Source organism: Cavia porcellus, unplaced genomic scaffold (assembly GCF_034190915.1).
Source record: "Cavia porcellus strain 051 isolate PalLab524CR breed Dunkin Hartley unplaced genomic scaffold, mCavPor4.1 scaffold_4, whole genome shotgun sequence".
Taxonomy (NCBI): Eukaryota; Metazoa; Chordata; class Mammalia; order Rodentia; family Caviidae; genus Cavia; species Cavia porcellus.
The window spans coordinates 78172286-78192868 of NW_026947487.1; the positions used below are offsets into that span (position 1 = coordinate 78172286).

Consider the following 20583-nt stretch of genomic DNA (forward strand, 5'->3'; position numbering starts at 1 on the left):
ATCACCGAGAAGCCCACAGTACCTCTCTACCTACAGCTCTGTTATTCCCAGTTTCTCAGTGAAAACGCACAGGTCGGGCTGCCATGGGTCAGTGAGCCCAGGGATGGGGACAAGGATGGAGGGCTCCTGTCTAGCACAAAAAGCGAAGATTTATTTTTCCAGACATCCACAGGGTGGGAAGAACAGCTGCCCCGTCATGGGGAGTGGGGAAGGGCATCTTAGTTCACCTTGTAAAAGCGGGTTGTCGGATATGCCTTTTCTTTCACTTTGTTCAGAAAAATTGTACTAAAAACTGCTAAATAGTTTCTCTTCTTGTTCATCTTGGGACTCAGCTTGCTTTCTTTGCTAAACCAGCCACCACTTGTCCTTCTGCTGCCTAGGCTGTTGCAGCTGGTGTTTTGTTCTCCAAGTCTCATCCTTGTTGGTTGTTTCTAACAGTAGCCTTGCTCTTAACTTGTTACAGGGGGCTGCATAGGAGAATACTGTGTGATCTGCCTTTCCCCCCAGACATTACATTTTAACATTCTTTCCTGTTGACAAATATGCTCTGTGTCCACACTTTAAGAGCAACATAGGAATCCTATTTTAGAGACATAATGAACTCTCTGTTGTGGTAGTCATGGGTTGTTGCTAGCAGCATTGCAAAGAACCTTCTTTTTAAAAAATTTTTCTTTTTGCAAAGAAACTTCTTGTAGCTAAATTTTATGGGTAATTTATCCTTGAATAAATTTATGATGTGAAAAATATTTCGGCCAAAATGGCATCTTATTTCTAATCTATGAAAGTATTTCCTTTACTTCAGTGCAGAAATTTCATCAAATAAACTTTACCAGCAGATGGCAAATTCTGGGTATGTTTTGATCATCACGGTGACCCAGGCTGTGCTTGGAACATGGCAGGAATTCAGTGCATATTTGCTAAGTAATATCTCCAGAACAAATTAAATTTTATTATTTTGTTTTAAAACATCAAAGAGACAGGATCTGGTATGGCAGGAAGCAGGAAGGTAGTGAGTCTTAAATACCCTGTTTTCATCCTTTTGCCCGTTGAGGTAGCCCATCAAGTTAGTGAGCTTGATAACTAGAGTTAAGAAGAAGTCACTGCCACAATAATTGAGTGGTGACAGGGCCATTGAGTGAGGTTCACTCTTCTGGGGACAGACTGGGAACAAATGGCTTTCGAAATAAAATGGAAGCAGGAACTGTGTTTAAATTCATTTTATTTCAGTATTTAACTAGAATAAGAATGGTATGTACCTGTAGAGATTCACTGTGTGATTAGATTAAATATGTATTATTTACTTGCTCTAGGATTTCTGAGTGAAGTCTGTAGATCATCTGTCTCAGAATCACATGAGATCCTGTTAAATATGTACTTTTCTTAGCTCTCCTGAGACCTAGAGAATCTAATCACTGTGGGAGGGGTGAGATTTTGCACAGAACAAGCTCCTCGCACACTTCTGCTGTTCACTACAGTCAACATGCATTTTCAAAGCCAAGTTTGTAAAGAACTGTTCAAGAAAGTTATGCAGACGTTATATGTACATTTGTAAAACTACAATAAAATGTTAGAGTCGGTAGTGATCATACACGTTCTATAAGTTGATTTCATGTATTTTATTAATTTGATTGATTGATGGAGATGACTTGCTATGTGGCCACCCTTGAATTCTCTGTGTCACCCAGCCCTGTCCTTGAACTTGAAATCTACCTGTCTCATCCTCCTGAGTGCTAGGATTATGAGCGTGTACCACCCCGTGCCTTCATGGATCTTTATTTAAACTATTATTTTCTAAAAATCTGACTAATTAGCTTGACATGTAGAAAACCAAGAAAAGTTAGGTGTTTTTTTCTGCAACTTTTCATTCTTAATGCCTAGACTCATTTACTTATGATTTTAAAAATATCAAATGCACACTACACATGTCTATAGCATATATATTGCACTTTTTGACATGACTTCAGTTTTTAAATCAACAGTGTTTAAAAGATGTGTTTAAATCAATGTTTAGAATATGTTTAGAAGAAATAGTTTTGAGATTTTAGTTAATTATCAACCAAGTAGATGTATTACGAGAGAGATGTTAAATTGAACATTGGTCATGGCGAGGACCCCTGCCTTGACATATATATAAAGAGCTCTTACTCCAGTTCTTAAGTACCCTAGGCATCACTATGTGACAGAAATGTGCTTCTCTGTGTTCATTAGTACATATTTGTGGCCCGTAATGACTGCATTCATGGTTGGAAGTTGGTATGTATATATAGCAGATCATAGTTCTTTTTACTTCCACTTGTCCTGTTCCCCATCTGTCTCCCTATTTTGTAATACCTACTTTTAGTTTGCTCTTTATATTGTTTATACTTTGTGTTTCTCATGTAAGAGAAGTGATGGGATAGTTATGCTTGTGTGACTGATTCATTTCACTTGATATTATGGACCTCAGTTACATCCATTTCCCTAAAAATGTCTCAGAATTATTTTTCTGGCTGAACAATACCTTGTTGTATAAAAATAGCATATTGTCTTTACCCATTTATCTGCTGATGGGCATGCAGATATAGCTATTATGAATTGTGCTGCTGTAAACATGGGTGTGCATACATCACTGTAGTATGATGTCCTTAACTCTTTCATGAAGACACCTAGGGGAAAACTAGCTGGGTCATGTGGAGTTTCTAGTTTTAGTTTTTTGAGATGTCTCCACACTGGATCCATGCCGTCCATACTAGTTTAACATTTGCACAGTGTAGGAGTATTTTTTTTTCTCACAGCTTCCTTAGTGTTTATTATTGGGTTTCTTGATAATGGCCATTCTTTTTGAAGTAAGATAGAATCTCACATTGTTTTAATGGACATTTCTCTCTTGGCTAATGATGTTAAACATCTTTTCATGTATTTATTGTTTATGTTGCTTCTAAGTGGTGTCTGTTCATTTTAGTTGCCCATGTTCTGAGTGACTCTTTTATTTTGACTCTATTTTTTTTTTGGTTTTTTATATATTCTACATGTTAGTCCTTTGATTGAAGAGTAGCTGTCAAGCGTTTTTCCACATTCTGTAGTTGGTTCCTTCACTCTATTTGTTGATTGCTTTGCTTCATGAAAGTGTCAGAACTTAATATAATCCCATTTACCAATTCTTGAAACTTCTTGTACACATTGAATTCTTGCTGTCAGGTGTAGCTGCTTATGATAATTTCTATTTAAGGATTTTAAAAATGTGAGGGATGAAAAAATTATTCATAAAGTTATCTGAAGACAACTAACCAGTTAATAGTGAAATCTACTGTTTAACCCAGAAAGTATTTTTATGGCATCCAAGTGTCCTCCCTCAGACATAGTAGAAGGAACACTTTAGTAATCTGTGGGCATTTCTGCATGTAAAATCTGATGGGGGAAGGCTTGTCTTTTTAAACATATATTGATGGTTACTCAGTTGTTTCCTACCTAGTTTTGCAAACAAAATAGTTTTGATAATGTATTGTAAAATACGTGATGTCCCTCAAGTAGTGAGACCTCAGGATATGAGGTAGAAAGTCAGTGTTGGGCTTTAAACAGTTTGGATTTAAAATGCTGGATCTGTGATTTCTTGACTATGTGTAGATTACTTAAACTTTGTATAAATTACTTAAACTAAGACATAGGACTGATAATATTTATGTATGAAACTAACACTCAAATTAATCTTATGTTTCATTGACCTCTTTATACCCAGATAAATGAAAATATTATAATTTAATATACAAAACATATCTTGAAAGGGTTATGGGTTACTTACTTATTCTAATGACATGAATACTAAATATGAAGTATAATTTTTTATCAAAAGTCTGAATGTCATGGATACTTTATTTCCCATTTAACCTGACCTTTGGACGGGTGACTGTGGTATGCTGACTTACAGATGCTTGACTCTTATTCTTTCTTCTTTTCAGAAAACTTTGATAACATGCTTTTGAGAAGTTCAGGAAACTTAAATGTGGGAACCAAGAAAGAGGATGGTGAGAGCACAGCCCCCACCCCTCGGCCGAAGATCTTGCGATGCAAATGCCACCACCACTGTCCAGAAGACTCTGTCAATAATATTTGCAGGTTGGTGATACAGATGATTTAAACGTAGCCCTATCAAAGGGTTATACCTTTTTAATCATAAGTGTTCCCAAAATACATTCCGGAGAATAGCGCCCAGTTCATTACCTCACAAGGCTATGCTACGATTAGAGAAAGACAAGACTGCATTTTACCCTAAAATGGTCCTGGGTTTTCTCTGTCCCTTCAGACAACCTACATTCACAGAGATAGCACAGACCCGAGACTCCTTTCAAGTGCAGAAGCCAATTGCTATTTTCCAAACACCTGCTGTACAGCCAGTTCAGAGGGAACAGAGGTCGCCTATGTGTGATGTTTTGACTGTTCATAATGTTGATGGTGTTGGCAATTTCAAAACAACACCTAAACTGTGGGAAATATTAACAAACTGACTCTGAGATAGTATTTTGACAGAATTTATGTGAATCCACCAGATGTTAAGAAAGTACTACAAAATAAGTCAAAGTACTGCAAAGTGCTACAAAATAAACTACTAAGTTGATAATCATGTTTTATGATGCTTTATAACACTTGAAAGTGAACTGTTTGCATTTTTCACATTTCTTTCTTCCATCATTATGCAGCTGTATCCATCTTGCTTATCACAGCAGCTGCATTTACTCCCTAGACCAAGGACAGCAGTGGGTAGCCTAACGAGGCCAGAGTGTACCAAGAGAGAAATGGAGCCATTAACCAGACACATGCAGACCTCAGGCATTACCTGTCTGAGAAGCAGAGCATGGCTTTTGAGAGTTGTGGCCCCAGCTAGGGCAGTGGACCTCTAGGTTAAAGTACAGATAGAACATCTCAGCCACTATTTGCAGCTTTATCTGCCAGAAGAGTATGCCAATCTGAATTAAGTGTATTCTGACCTTCAGAGAGATTTTTATAAAGTTTCCTATTATGCAGAATCCAACTTGAGTTTCCCAGAATCAAAGTGCTTCAAATTCTGAAACTGTAAGAACAGAAGCATAATGCCTCAAATAGAGAAAAATTCCACCCCTGATTTCTACAGTTAGAGCACGGGCACTTTAATGATGTGTAAAACTTCCTTCATGCAATTTGTATAAGGTTTATGTATAACATAAATGAATTTTATTTTTGGACGTGAGTCCCAGCTCAACATGAGTAAGTTAATCAGTGTATCCCAAGGACCCAGCATATTTAGCACAAGAAATAGATATTAACTGATATAACACAAAAAGACATATTGGATGTGACCAAAGTATGTATTTTTCATTTAGTTAGGAGAATGACTCAGCATTGCAGGGAGTGTGTGTTCTGCCTTTCATACAGATGGGACAGGGAATCCAGAGGTCAGTGATAGACACACCTCTTCTCTGCTATACAGTGGTCAGATCATTGAGCTGTGTGATAAAGCACAGTCATTTGAAGCTCAGATTTTTTTTTCCTGGGAAACACTGTTTCTTTAGAGTAAAAACTGTTAGGAAAATTTTAAAATTTCATGAGGAAATAAATTAGCAGGAGAAAGCTAATTAAGGGAGTGTCTGTAAGTCTGTAGTAGTCAAGGTACATTGGCATGTATCATTTGGGCTGTTGTCGTGGTGACTGTATGTTTAGAATTTCCTGCCACTGTCCTAACTTCAGATTCTTGTTCTGTTTTCCTGATAAACCCCTAAAGCATCTGTCTGTTAGGAGAAGGTATTCAGGCAGGGGTCCCCAATGGAAAGGCTGTGCTGTGGGAAGGAGCTGCATGTGGATCCGAAGGAGACTGGCTTCCTGGAGCACAGAGGGAAGCAGCAGAGGAAGGACCACCTTGTCTAGGGGGCGCTGCCAGGAATGTTAGCCATGTGCCCAGGAGCACAGCGAGGTCAGGAAGGAGGGTTTCAGCAGGAGTGACTGCTGCAAATGACATGAATGGATTTGTTTCTTTGAAAAAAGTCCTTTGCTGCAGAGTATTGCCTGTGTGAGAAGCAGACACAAGTGCAAAGAATAATTAAGTCTGAGAATCTGAAAAGTGGATTCAGTAGGAATAGTTCTTGTGAGAGGAAATGACCTTGAACCAGAAGGCACTGGTATGGGAGAGTTGGGTGTCTCTGAGAACAGTTTAGAATGTGGAGTTTTGCGGGCTGATGGTTCGGCTATGGGAGGGGAGACCCATGAGGAGGCTCCATGATCCTGAGCATAGATTTAGATGCATGACTGGGCCTTGTGGTGATTGGGCAGAAGAAAAGAACAAAGTTCCAATGTGGGCACATTGAGTTGAAAGGTTTTGACATTTTTGAATAGGGATGTCAAAGAGCGTGGTGATAGGACACAGATCTGTGCTCTAGTGGACATTCAGGAGAGAACACTAAGAAACTGGAACATTGTCTTGTTGGCTATGTGACCTTAGAATTGCAGAGACCTGTGAGCTGGCACCTGCACCTGCACTGAGGTTTCCAGGCCAGCCACAGCCAGGATGGGCTTTGCCAGGGCTGGGTGACCTGAATGGCAGCCCTGCCCCTAGTTTCTTCATTCTCCTTGGACCTGCAGTGCCCAGGACTTATTTTTGCTCACATGAGTATGGAAAGCAAAACTCTCACAACCTCTGCATGATCATGTCCTCCAACATTCCCTTCAGCAACGGAAGTTATGTAGTTGAACTCAGAGCCAACAGGAAGTCATCTGTAGAATGAAGCATCAAGACTTAGAGTCAGGAATAGAGAGCATGCACCTGAGTGAAGTGAACCTGAAGGCCTTTAATGCTGGCATGACAGAGGGTATCCCAGGAGACTAAGAGGTCCTGTCAAGTGGAGTATTAAGGGTGGCTGTGTTGGCAGTGAGTAGTGGTCAAGGATCAGAAGTGAAAAATGCCAACCAGATGGCTTGATGTTAGCAAGAGCCGTCTAAAGATACTCACTGTAGTAGTGATGGAAGCCAGACTGAGGTGGACTTCGAATAGCATAGTTGTCACTCTTTGATTTATGGAAGCAAAAATGGGGGGAAAAAACTCAGAGAAAAAGTCAGCAATAGTAACAATGGAACACCTCCAGACAACAGCGTTGCACTATTGTAACCAACACAGATGGACTAAGCTATAGACATAAATAGAAATTAATATTTACTGAAGTGTTTATAAATATTAGCATGTATAATTTCACCTATCATTATCTGCTGCGATATTCCTACAGAGAATAGAGCATTATCCATATTTTACATGTGAGAAATTAGAGGCTCTGAAAGCCTGTGCAGTTTTCTCAGAAATCTGAGGTGTGATAATCTGATGAAAACATTGTGGCCAAGATTCTGAAGTCATGAGTCTTGGCCAGCAGCCATTCAGACCCTGGTTCTCAGAGGAGGGGTGTGAAAGGCCCGATTTCTTTGCTAATGAAGTATTTCCTGCAAGAGAATGCTCTTGTGAGCTGAGATCAGTCCTGTGAGGTCATAGGAGATACTTTTGTACGTTGACTTCTGTGGGTCTGCACACAGATGTGTACCCCCACCAAAGCAGTATTTCTCAAGCTCTGTCTAACCCCTCTGTGAGTTGTATGCAGGTGCTTTTGTAAAACACAGTAAAAATTAATTATTACAACATGAATGGAAAAATTTTCAAATTACATGCTTGCTGTCCTCATTTTCTGTTAGTTAGCACAGGTGAATCACCCATGCTTCCAATGTGCTACTCAGGTCTCAGTTTTTGTTTTAACCCCCTCACAGACCAGTGACAAGCTATCTGCGATCTACAACTGTGTATCTTGAAGTCTTGAGGCAGAAGGAAAAGCAGAGGGCTGATGGGCTCTTTAGAGTTTGTATTAATCCAGGCCTTCTCACCTTGCTGAGCACAGTGGTGTGGGTTCTCAGACAGGTGCTCCTGACCTGTATCTTTGTAGAGTGTGAATCTTTAGGTTTGTTGTCTTCTGTTTCTCTCTTCCCTGTGTGATGAACACCACTGTGAGCCATTCAGCTATTGCCACTGTTGCCCAGACTATCTAAACAGTGAACTTTAATTCTTTTTTCCTCCAGTAGAAGATGCTGATTTCAAATAATTGTTCTTAGGAAAATGGTGGGTCCTTCATTAGAACTTATAATTTGGTTGCAAGAGTCTGTGATTACAAATTAACTGATTTTATAAAAAAATTACACTCCCTTTGTGCCTCTCATTAGTCAAAAATGTGAATGTTAAATGAGCCTGATTTTTTGTTGGATTTTAGTGAGTAGTCTCGGGCTCTTTAAAATCACACATAGAGAACCCTGAAGATTGTTGAACAGAAAAAGCAAATAGATCTGTAGAGCAGTAATGGTGAACTGTTTAGAGGTCTCAGTGATACAGACAGCCTGCTGCAGCACATGTGCCATAGGTTTGCCCCCACTGCTATAGAAAATGAGTTTGTGTTGCAGATGAGAAGGGAAGACCTTTCAGAAGGCTCTGAGAAAAATAGTCATTCTCATTTTTGGTCCTTGTCATTAATGTTGTAGCCTTTCCTTCTCTGAATAAAGTGACACCTCAGAGGAAAAGCCAAAGAGGGCACATAAAATCAGATACATTTTATTCGATTTCCTCCCAACCCTGTGGGAATCCATCCATCTAAGAAAGAAAACAAAAACCAAAAACCTTATGATAGTATTACTTTGGTAATCATCATTCTTTGCTTATTTCCCAGTTGACAGGAAACATTTGGGTAGCTTACACTTCCTACTCCTACCTCTTGCAGTTGAGTAGCTGTTTTTCTTCTGGGACTGGTGGCCTTTGTAGACTAAGAGCTCCTCCAGAGCAAAGGCCACAGCTGTTTCCTTGGTGTTCTCAGCACCTAATCTACATGAGTCCTGGTGTGCTCAGCGGATGCAAGGTGAGCTCCTGGTGACGAGGCTGTGGCACTCAGCTGGCTGAAGTATACATGACTGAAACAGCAACTCTACAAACGTCGTGCATCTTTGAATCTACCTGCGACAGAAAATTCTAAAAACTTTATTTCCTTTGTTGTGAAATAAATATTTTAGAACATTGAATTTCCTTAAGTATTTGTTTACAAATGACTTAAAATAAAAAAAAATTAAAATTCAATCTGAATGAAAAGTATAAAACATTAAGAATTCTAGTATTTATTAGATATTGGAAGAAAAAAGGAATCAGTCAAGAGAACTGTTACTCCTTGCAGGCAGATGACCTTGAGCATGTGTCTGTGTATTCATAATTAATTTTGATTGAGAGCAATTTTGAAGTAATGTTTTAAAATTTTCTGATGTCTAATTAAACAAAGCAGGTGAAAACTTTGATAATTATTTTATAATTAATTTATTTTATATAAAGATTTAAGCTAGTGGAAATGTTCAGAAAAGTTCCTTCTTATCTGTGATAACTGTTTGCTGACAAACCTGGGGTTTGAAGGAAACATGAAACCTTAGAAGGAGAGAGCTGAGGGGACCAAAGCTTGGACATGCCCCAGCGCTGTGCCATGCTGAGTGGAGACGCTGTCAGCACACTCAGGAGCCTTGGGAAGTTGCTTTCTTACCATCTCTAATAATGTAGGAAAGAGTCGCATTCCAGAAGGCTATGGAACCCACTGGGTGAGCGGTGAGTGGAGAGAGAAACCTTGAGTCCCTGGAAGCTCTCCATAGACTTAAAAAGGGTATCTCTTGGACCTTCAAAGGCTCAGAGCAGGAAGACCCTCTCCTGATGCACATGTTCACTTGGACACACTGAAAATCTCCTTGAGATGGTCCCTGTCTGATGATCCGAGTTCCAGAAACTCCTTTGCTTTTGGAATATTGGGCAAATTTAAGAATCTGTGGAGCCACCCAATGGTTATAACAAAAGTTGTATTATTACTTTTTTGACCTCATGTGACCTTTAAGTTCTCAAGTGCTTTGAGTTTTGTAAATTAAAGTCATGTTAAGAGGCATTCAACATTCATGACTGAGTATGTAGGCATTCACTCAACTGTTACTCTATTCTAATCACTTTTCTTTGCTTGTGATGAAGTGAGATAGCATTCTGGAAGTGCTGAGATCAGTTCGTTCTTCCTCTCTGTTCATAATCATTACTCTAGTTCAGTGATTTAGCCTATAATTATTTTACTACTAGTATACTATGATATTATTATCATTTTACTACTTCCGGTTTTGTTTAAAATTTTATTTTTTTATTATTCATTTCTTATCATTTTCAATCCTCTGAGGAGAATGGGGTAATAATCTGTTTATATAAAACTAAGATAAATATGGCACTTAGGCTGCAGAACACTCAAGCCAGCAGTATGAGCTGATTTTCCTTTGTGACATTCAGCAGTGTGATCTTAGTGGTGAGCAGAGGTCGCTGGTTTTGACTCTGGAGCTTAGTTTTGTTTACATTTGTGCTTACTTGAGAGTTGAAAGCTCACAAGTAATTCTTCAGCTTCATAAGAGAGCAGCTTAAACATTACTTTTGCTTTATTGAAGATGATATGCACAGAAAGGGCTTTCTCACCTCCTTCAAGTAAATATTTGATTCTTTCATGAATTATAGTGAATGGAACATTGATTCTTGTCTCCAAGATCCTTCTTTCTCACTTTCACTTTTTTATAATTTTGGCTTCTCCCTCTTTGCAAACAGAAGGGTGAATTTTTAGTTTGAGTATAATTTAACTGATGTTTACATTTCCCTGGACATTATAACATTAACTTACCTACAGCTTTACTATCTTTCCTCATCCCTTTTTTTGATTTATATAAATTATCTAAAGTTCATTTCTATATACTCAGATTTTGAGTAAGGGAAACTCATAAAAAGTAGGAAGTGGTCTTGAGATTTAATGTGCATATTGACTGCACAAGCCCATGTATATTTATATGTCAGAAAATTTCTGATAATTTCTAATCTTGCTTTTGATCATAAATGTATGAGTTATAATTGAAATATGTTTAAATTTTTAAAAATGTTATCACAATAAGGGAAACATTGCCAGTAATTCCCCAAAAGGATACTTCCTTGCTTCCAACACACTGTTCCCCAGCTTTGTAGCCACTTTCGGAAACAGTTCTGGTAGGCCTGTTTCATGAGTGTCTTTTGAGAGGTCAGGGAAAAAAAGTGAACATGGCTGCTTAGTGCTGTGCAAAGAGAAGAGAGGCTCACGAAAACATAATGGTGTGTCCTCACCCACCTTATTCACCAGATTCTGTGCCATGTGACTTGGCTCTTTCTCCAAGTCAGCCATGAAAGGTAAACATTTTGAGTCAACCAAGGACATCAAGACTTGTGAACAGAGAAGACGTTGCAATTAAAGACACACAAGAGAACTTTAACTGCTTCAGAAAGTGGCAAGAGTGATGGGATGAGTGAGTCTGAAGTAAGGGGGAGTATTTAGAGTCGGATTAATGGCAGTGTGTCTTTATTGTAATAAATGTTCAACAATTTTTAAACATCATACTTTCTGATCATGTTACATGTGTAGTTTATATGGAAACATCTTTTAAAATCACACAAATATTGTTTATTCATTGCTATTTAAATTTCTAAGAAACAAATTATCTTTAACACTTATACGCTTTACATTTTCATAACACTTTCAGTAAGTTTATCAGGACAGCCCTAACGAATTCAAAGCATGGACTCTTCAGAGGCAGTCTTTCTTTTGTGGCAGTATTCATGCATTTGACCTTCGGCCAACAAAGTGATTTATCATTGGTCCCTCCTCACTATTCATTAGTACATTTGAACTTTGCTTTACTAGTTCTTATAAACCAAGACATGTTGGATCATTTGAGGCTTAGAAATCAAGTAAACAATTCTAAGGATGTTGATGATAAGTGAAGGGCTAATGCATGGCAGAATAGACAAATCTACAAATCATGGCTAATACCGTTCTCACAGCTTTCTTGCTATGTTTCGTCTGTCTTGAATGCTGAGTGTGCATATGAATGAGAAAAGGATGACTGTATAGTTCAGTGGTTTATTTCTGAGGACATGCAGTAGTGGTTCTTTACATATGTTGGGAGTCCACTGGCATTCATCACACCAAATGTGTAGTTCCAATTCTTGTGGGAATGAAGTAAGAAGAACTTGATTCAAGGCCTGATTCTGTCACTGTTTAGTTTTAATTTTTTGTTATATGTTTGCAGTGCATAATAATTACAGTTAGGGGAATTGGTACATACCTTTGTGCAGTGGTGGTGAACCTATGGCAAGTGTTACTTGTTTTTGTTTTAAGACAAAAAATATTAATGTATGAGTTGCTTTTTCTAAACTCAAACTTAAGTATTCAGGTTTAATTGAAGTGTTGGCACTTTGCTTTAAATAATTGAGTTATATTGGGTTTTGGATTGAAGTTTGAGCTTTTGTCTCTCAAAGGTTCACTGTTCTTGCCTAGTGTAATTATGTTTGACTTTGTATAAAGGAATTTCTCAATTTATTGATCTCTAAACTAGAAATATTACTGTCTTGTTGTTTAGAGGACTAAATGACATAAAAAGTGAGTATAAATCCAGGAAAACATACAAAAAATCAGAATTGTTCGTTTCCATTATTATGTTAGAACACCTTGCTGTTGTGTAGCTGTGGCCCCTCCCAGGTCAAGCCCAGATGGCTACAGCGAAGCTTTTCTCTTCTGAGACAGGCCAGCCCAAGAAGCAGAGGAGGCTGGTGCACTGTGTGCACTGCTCGGTTTACTCTGATGACCCAATTCCTCCCTGGCTTTAGCTGTTGTGTTTAGTAGGGAAGGAGCGTACTTCACCAGCTCAGATGCGTAGAGCCAGGCATCAGCATGCATATGTGTGTTGCCAACCATGTCCTCTGCCTCACTGTACCCTTTTGGGAAATTCTACTCTGTGATCCTCAGTTTCCCCACACAGAAGTTGAGGATAGTACTATTTTCCTTCAAATGGTTTGGTATGGGTTTAGCAGGAGAAATTTCTATTTGGGAAGGCCCAAAGTAAGTTCGGTAAGTGATGTATATGGTTGCTAATGGCGGTTCTTAATGTGTTGTACGGAAATTTTGATTCCATCTTTCTCATAAATTTCTAGGTAGAGAAGGTATTGACACATGTATTGAAGACAGTTAAATCCACTTTCATAAAAGCAAGTTTTCAGGTTATCCGAGCAGTTTGTAACCTGTACTGATGACTTATTTTCTCCTCCTTTGCATTGAAACCAAGACGTGCATCCCTGACACACTCACTCATTCTCTGTCTCCCCTGCCCTTGCCTGTCTGGTCTTCAGCACAGACGGGTACTGCTTCACCATGATAGAAGAAGATGACTCTGGGACACCTGTGGTCACTTCCGGATGTCTGGGACTAGAAGGCTCAGATTTCCAGTGTCGGGTAGGGAAGATGACTTGATTTTACTCTGTAACCTTGAATTGACTAGATTTCCAGCAAGATCTCACTGAGACAAAACAGTTATTTTTCATGGCTAACCCATTTTTAGTAATTTGGGAAATAACTGAAAATTCTCACTGGGCCAATTTTCCTTTCATTTTGAAATTGAATATTCCTTTTATTTTTACTGTTAGCTTCTTACTTAGTGTCTCATTAGACTATTTTCAAAATCCAATTTACCGCATTGCATTAAGCCAAGACTTCTTCCTTACTGTGTGTATTCTAGTTATTGCAGATGTCATAGTAATTTTGAAATGCAGAAGTTGTAGTAAGATAGTACAGGATAATTTGAAACAAATTACCTGAAAGCAGATAACATTTTCAAGCTGTAAAAAAAATTATTAGAATTTCATGTAAGTTTTCTATTGATAATTTTTTAATATTTTAGACTCTATGACACTGAAACAGAATACACTTGCTAATAGTTGTGTGGATTCAATTTTAGGACACTCCCATTCCTCATCAAAGAAGATCCATCGAATGCTGCACAGAAAGGAATGAGTGTAATAAAGACCTGCACCCTACACTGCCTCCACTGAAAAACAGAGGTAAGGCGGGCAAGGCCTCCAGGCTGGAAAGGTTTAGCGTAAGGCCAACACATGTTGGAATCATCATCTTTCCCAGAGTTTCTCCAGCATGACTCTTCCTCCGCTCAGCCTTGTTGAATCTCTTTGTCGTTTTTCCCAAAGGATTCTTCCTGTGTCCCACACCACTGCTGAGGCAGAAGGTGCCATGAAATGACAGAATCTGTCCTTCAGAGGCAGGGGAGCAAGTGTCATCAGGACAGTGGCTGTGTGTCCCTCTGCTGATGCACGTGCTTCCTCTCTTCCCTTCTTCGCTCCAAGAAGTCATACTTCCTAGAGCTTGTGCTTGCTCTGACTCCTGAGTGCTTTCAGAAGTGCTGTCTATTTCTAAAACTACCTTTAGTAGTTAATTAATTTTAAAAGTAAAGACCTTGTAAGAGGCTAAATAGAATATTTGCTGTATGGCACTTCATTATATCTGTGCTAGAGTATCTGTGCTTTTTCATCAAAGCAATATTGCTTTGATAAGATGAAGAGGGTGTCTAAAGGGTTTAATTTTAAAGCTTACCCAGTTAACTGTTTCTCACTTAAAACAGCACTTATTGTACCACAAATGACTTCTGGTTAGAAACAACTCCCATATTTGCTTTCCTTCTTTGTTCTTACCATAGAATGAACGACTGTCATCCTAGACTCCTAAGTCCTAAGTCTTACATAGGTGGATTTAAGTGATTCTTTATGATTCATTTTACTTCTTGATTTTTTTATTTTAAAGTGATTAAAAGAAAACAAAACAATGATACAGGGTTTCAAAACAAGATTATCAGAAATTAATGAAGTATATTGTATATTGTTATCTTCAAAATAGTTGCTCAGCTTATAAGATACAGGCATGTAAAACAGATCAAACAAAATAAGCACTCACAGTTTCTTTCCATAAACTAATAGAAATAATAATACAATTATCTTAGCTATCTTATGTGCATATATATACATATGTGTGTGTATATATATATATATATATATATATATATATATTTCCCCTTCTTTCTTTTCTCTTTCATTTTATTTCTTGAGAAGAGGAAATCTCCCCAACAAAATACAGTGGAATTTCTTGGCTTTGATAATGTTCTATAAAGTTTTTCGTGCTATAGCCTGGAAGCTATGTAATAATGATTCATAAGGATTCACATTAAAAAAAAAACAAATCTCACAGTTCTTTTGGTTTTTTCAAACAACATGTTAAGTGTTACAAATACAGAAACGGGTGAATAAAATTCTTCTAAGAAGTATGCACTAGAATATGAGAAACATTTAAGTTATTAACTTACACAGTGATATCTTACTTATGAATTCAATTTATTTCAAATTTGTGTTCAAATCCTGAAAAATTTGAGAACTCAATATATTTTTCCTATACAAAATAATGGAAAACCAAACAATCAGTTCTGAGGCCTCCAAATTACACTTATAAATTCATTTTTCCAGAGGTTCAACAAATTTCACAATTTCTTTCTTTCTTTTACTCTGCTATGGAGCTGGGGATTTACTCAGTGACTCAAGCTCTTGCCTGGTAAGTGTGAAGTCATGAGTTCAAACTCCAGTACCAAAAAAACCCCTAAACAACAAAAAACCAAAGGAATCATTGTCATCCCATTTTATGCGAATAAAATACAAACAAAGCACAATGGCAAAGGTTTGAATTGTTAATGTAGACTGAAGGGCCCCTCTTGGTGTCTTGGGGAAGGGACTCATGACTCAGCCTGTACAGGTGTTTTCAAGTTGAAGCTTCAGTTCAGCTTTTGAGCAAAGGTACCAGCACCAAACAAGTGGTTTTATTTTTGAGCTTTGAATGGCGGAAAGTCTGAGCTTGGACTATCACTGTCCAAGCAAGGTATCACCAGATGTGATTGGGGACATCTCTGTATTCCAGTGAGGCTTTAAAGTGCCTTAGAATACAGCTCGGTGGCATGGTGCTGCCTTGTGCTGCCTGGCAAGCACAAGGTCCTCAGTGTGATTCCCAGTACAAAAACAACAAAACAAAGCAAAACACCTGAATGTCTAAAGTGTCTTAGAGGTGCAAGACAGTGAACTAGCGGCACATACTATCTGGAGCGGGGGGTTCACAGTGGCCTCACAGCCACGGCAATACTTGAACACCTCTGTAAAGATAAGAATTTCCTTATTGGGTGAAGCAGAACAGGCAGCATAAATGAAAACTGAGAAATTAAAACAACCAGTGTCAGTCAAGCATCACAGTAAGGAAGCCCAGGAACCGATAGCTGCACAAGCGAAGGAGGAGGTGTCTGCATGATGGGAAGGGGTGTTCTGAAGTCTCTTCCCTCAAACCTTGCTTCTTATAATCACTTTTTAAAATGAACATTCAGAAAGCAATAAATAACACTCTTGCTTCATTAAGTGGGATACTCTGCTTTGGCTCTTATATAAATTCTATAATTTTAAAAAATAAGTTTTAATGTTTATAGAAATTACTAAAGTACTTTGTGTTTTGACATAAGAGAAAATGTATGAGGTAACCCTTTGTTTACAAATAGGGTAATTCCTGTGTGATGTAAGGAAAACTGTAAGACAGGACTTACATAGTTAAAAATTATTTTATTCTTATTCAATTAAGAGAACTATAGTTTGAGCAGCATACAGATTTGACTAAATGATAGTGTCCAGTGCACATGAGTGAGTGCTAGAATTCGCCTTCTGTTATACAGGTCATGCCTTAGCAATATAGATCAAATCAGAAATCCGAGCTAAAGTTCTTGCAGGAAAGTAGCACTAGTACATCTTGAAATGGCCCATTTTGGAATTTCAGGGTAATTTCTTTTGGTAGGACAGAAGAGAAGAATTTAAAGGTAATTTGTTTTTTTTGAATAAAATAACCTATAAGTAAAAATTTTGTCTTAATGTACTTTGTGATCAGGAATATAACCCCCTAAACAAATTGTGCAGGAGGTGAGGAGACATTTTTTTTCATATATTCTCTGTAGAGAAGGCAATTTCACTGTAACAGAAGTAAATGTGTGCACTCTAGGAGTATGCTTTAGGTACTGTTTGCTCTTCTCAGAGAAAGATGCTTCCTGTTGCCCTGTGCTCCTATCACCTAGATCCATATCAAAATGTCTTTGGGCACGTGGTTATTTCTGGAATTCTTTCTTTTATTTCACATTGCAGTTACGGGCTATCTTTTAGCTTTATAAAATGAATCCTTTCCTTTTGCACACTAACCCCTCTCCTTACCAGAGAGGAGGCAATGCAGCAGAACAGTTTGTTCCCGAACTTCCTGTGAGCCTTACCTGACTGTTGTAGTGGACCTGATTTCCTGGGAGTTTTTGGTCTTGCATTCCCTGAGCAATGGAGGACAGCGCAGGGGCAAATCTGCTACCCAGAGAGCCAGAGACCTGTGCACTCCTTCTGATCTGTATCTGCAAGGGTTTACTTTCTAGCCTCTGGCAGTGACTAAAATGTTTACCTTGTTAGTGCTCAGAGCACAGGTAATGGCAGATTAAACAGGACCAATGGGACCAACAGAAACAAAGTGTTCTTGACAAGAGTCAGCTATTCCTGAAGGAAGCCAAGGAGGCAGAAGATGAGGTTGCAGGGATAGGATTACTGGGGCAAGAAAAATAGGTATTTCTCCCCTTAAATAAAATGCTTGCTGGTGAGGGAAGAATGCCAGAGATCCTCTGAGTTCTCCCTTCTCTTATAAATCAGAAATAACGATAAAGGCCAAACTGGTCTGCAATCTGCATTTCCATGAAAAGTAAACAGCACTCAGATGGACAGTTTTAGTAAAATTGAATCACTGGAATGAAAAAGTATTCTGTGTTCATATACTGAATATTACTGATTATGTGATCAGCTGTAGTTTCAGTAACACTGTTTTGGCTTTCTGCAAAATCAAACTTTTGTTATCTTGAACATTGGTAAGATACCAGTGGCAGTCTTTGTATGTATATGTAAAAAAAGGGGAAAACTTACTAAGATAATTTATTGTATAAAATTTCAGCCTACTTAATTAAAAAAACTGCATATTAGTTCTAAGTTTTCCTAAGCAATGCATTTTATACAAGGAATGTGCTAATTATATACTGCTTCTGACTGTGTGAAGCTGGAATGGCTCTTCGGACAGTATCTAGTGGCTAAAGTTGTGAACTTTTTTGTGGTCAATAGGCAGTGTTTTTAGTTTATTTGTATGAAACAGCTTGTTTTTAATTTCCATCTCACTTTTGAAGATGAAGGCTGCTATCATTAATATTTTGGGAATAGTATGGGTCATAGATGTATGGCTCAACACATGTATTCTGGACTGATGAGTAAGTCCTATCACTGACTGTGGATAGGCAGGGGTGGAGAGAGGATGGAGGACATGGGTGTCCATGCATCTGCTCAACACGAGGAATGCAAGTGCTGTGTGCTGCCAGCGTGGACCAAGAAAATGACAGGGAAGAAACCTTAAAAACAAGTTTGGACAAGAAATAAGCACAGTAATCTGTGGATTATTGTTTTAAATAGCTAACCCAAGCCTTTTCAGCAATCTTTCAAGGTACAATAAAATTTATTTTGAAATTATATGTTCGGGTTATTTTCCTGATTTTTGGTAATTGTGTTACTGTTTGTAAGACAAGGTCCTCATTCCTAGAAAGTGTATTCCAATCTGTTTGTAAATGACAGGAACATTATTCTGTTTATTTGTTTGGTTTTTTTGTCTTTTTCGTTTTTATCGGTACCAGGGATCGAACTCACGACTGCCTGCTTACAAGGCAGGCGCTTATGCCGCTGAGCTAAATCCCCAGCCCCAGGAACATTATTCTGTAACTGCAAGTGATCTAAGATAATACAGACATACACATACACAAGCAAGTAAAATTAAATGTGAATATATATTGTGTACGTTCATGTGTACTTCTATGGGGCACTGATACAGTAGGAGAAAGCAAATATAGAATGTTAACAATGACAGCGGCACAGGTGCCTGGCTGGCAAGCATGATGCTGTGAGTTCGATCGCCAGTCCCAATAAATAAATAAATAATTTTTAAAATGATGTTACTAATGAGAAATCTGGATGAAAGCCATATGTGAGTTCTTTATTTTATAGTTTTTTGTCAGGCTGAAATTATTTCCAATTATTAAAACATTACTAGTGATAATGAAGTAGAAATTATGTGAGTCATTTAAAAGGATATTTGACAATATGAGTGAAAAGATGTGGTGTACATTGAGCTAATAATTCTACTTCTAGATCTCTTGGATACAGACACATGCAAAGATGGGTATATAAATTGTTCACTGCACACTTTTTGTGTGTGTGAAAATCAAAAAAAGATGATTTATTTGAAGGTGGGGGAAGGGGAAAGAGAGATAGTAGACAGCTACTCTGGATGAGTAGGGAATATTTGAAAGTGAAATACCCTTGACTTGTTTGTATTATAATGAAGAAGCATTATAAGTGTGAAATCTTCTAAATATACAATAGAAAATTGGCTTTCTAATGAGGATGTCTTTATGCTATGTAATGTTTAAAAATCATTCATTACTTTTGGAAAATGTCCAAAATATTATAAATGAAAATAATCTTAGAAAACAATATTAATATAACAAAAATATTTTGCTTATGAGCTTTTTTTTTTCTTTGTTCATCAAATGGTATTGAGCTAGCATTGCTCAGCTGTTGGCTTGTGTAGTAAGGAGGTGGTGATTTTGTTATTTTAGTTACTTGATGACTTTCAGGTTTTTCTATAGAACGTGTTATAAATCACTTCAGATACAAAATATTTAGGTGTCCATATATTTACAAATATACAAGATTGTTAAAAAGCCTCTTTGTGTAGAACCAAAGTCTTAAATTATAATACTAATTTTCAAAATTAAATAATAGTAATCAGTCTTCCAAGGATATATGTGGCCCTTAAGAAATAGTGCTAATTCTGTTATTGTAAAATGCACCAGACTTTGTCATTTTTCCACCAAATATGTCCCAGAGACCACCTGCTAAAATTCATAAACGAGAATTGCTAGAAAATAAAATTCTTCACGTAAAAATTTCTGAGGTTGAAAATCAGTAAATATGCATTTGCATTAAAGGTCTCTCAGTCATTCCTGTTGATAAAAAAGTTGAGAAAGAATGCTTTAAGTACATTTGCTTTGTCAAGAACTCTGGTTAAGACCAAATTAATATTTAATAATTAGGCTTGTTTTTTTAAAGCATCATACATTCTTTGTCGGGAACCTTTTAAAAAGTGGTTTCCTTTGTGAAAAGACTCAGCTGACTGCCTTGGAAGTCGATTTTGTGTAAAGTGGTGTACCCCTGTGTGTTTGGCAACATTTAAGGCATCTCTGCCTTGGTATCCACTGTGAGGATGCCTTTGCCTTTTTGCACAATGAATATAGATGTGGTTTCTACATCCAGATTCACAGTACAGAGTGCTCCGAGAGCTGTATGACAAGAACCCATGAACCCACCAATTCAAACCATGAGCTGTTTGCTTATATTTTAGATCTATTTTCCTTTGTCGTATTCTTTGCATGGGTTTATCATGTGTTAAACCTCTTCCAGAGGGGAGCTGTCCCACTGAAATGGGTGCCTAGGTGAACAATAATTTATTCTAGTGTAATGTTTAGTTCTCAATATACATGTGGTTTTTCTTATAGAGTACGGAAATT

At 37.7% G+C, this 20583-nt stretch overlaps 1 protein-coding gene across 27 annotated transcripts in view; it reads left to right on the forward strand.

Moving 5' to 3' along the window:
• The window catches only part of Bmpr1b (bone morphogenetic protein receptor type 1B), a 420914-nt gene that overhangs the window by 370054 nt on the left and 30277 nt on the right, over positions 1 to 20583 (forward strand). For 26 of the 27 annotated variants that reach the window (XM_063247301.1, XM_063247296.1, XM_063247304.1 and 23 more), the window contains 3 exons: positions 3936 to 4092; positions 13223 to 13325; positions 13828 to 13930. In XM_063247301.1, the coding sequence (XP_063103371.1) occupies positions 3936 to 4092; positions 13223 to 13325; positions 13828 to 13930 (363 nt within the window). Of the gene's footprint in view, positions 1 to 3935; positions 4093 to 13222; positions 13326 to 13827; positions 13931 to 20583 lie in introns of those variants that run through there. The other variant, XM_003472095.3, reaches the window with a different exon arrangement.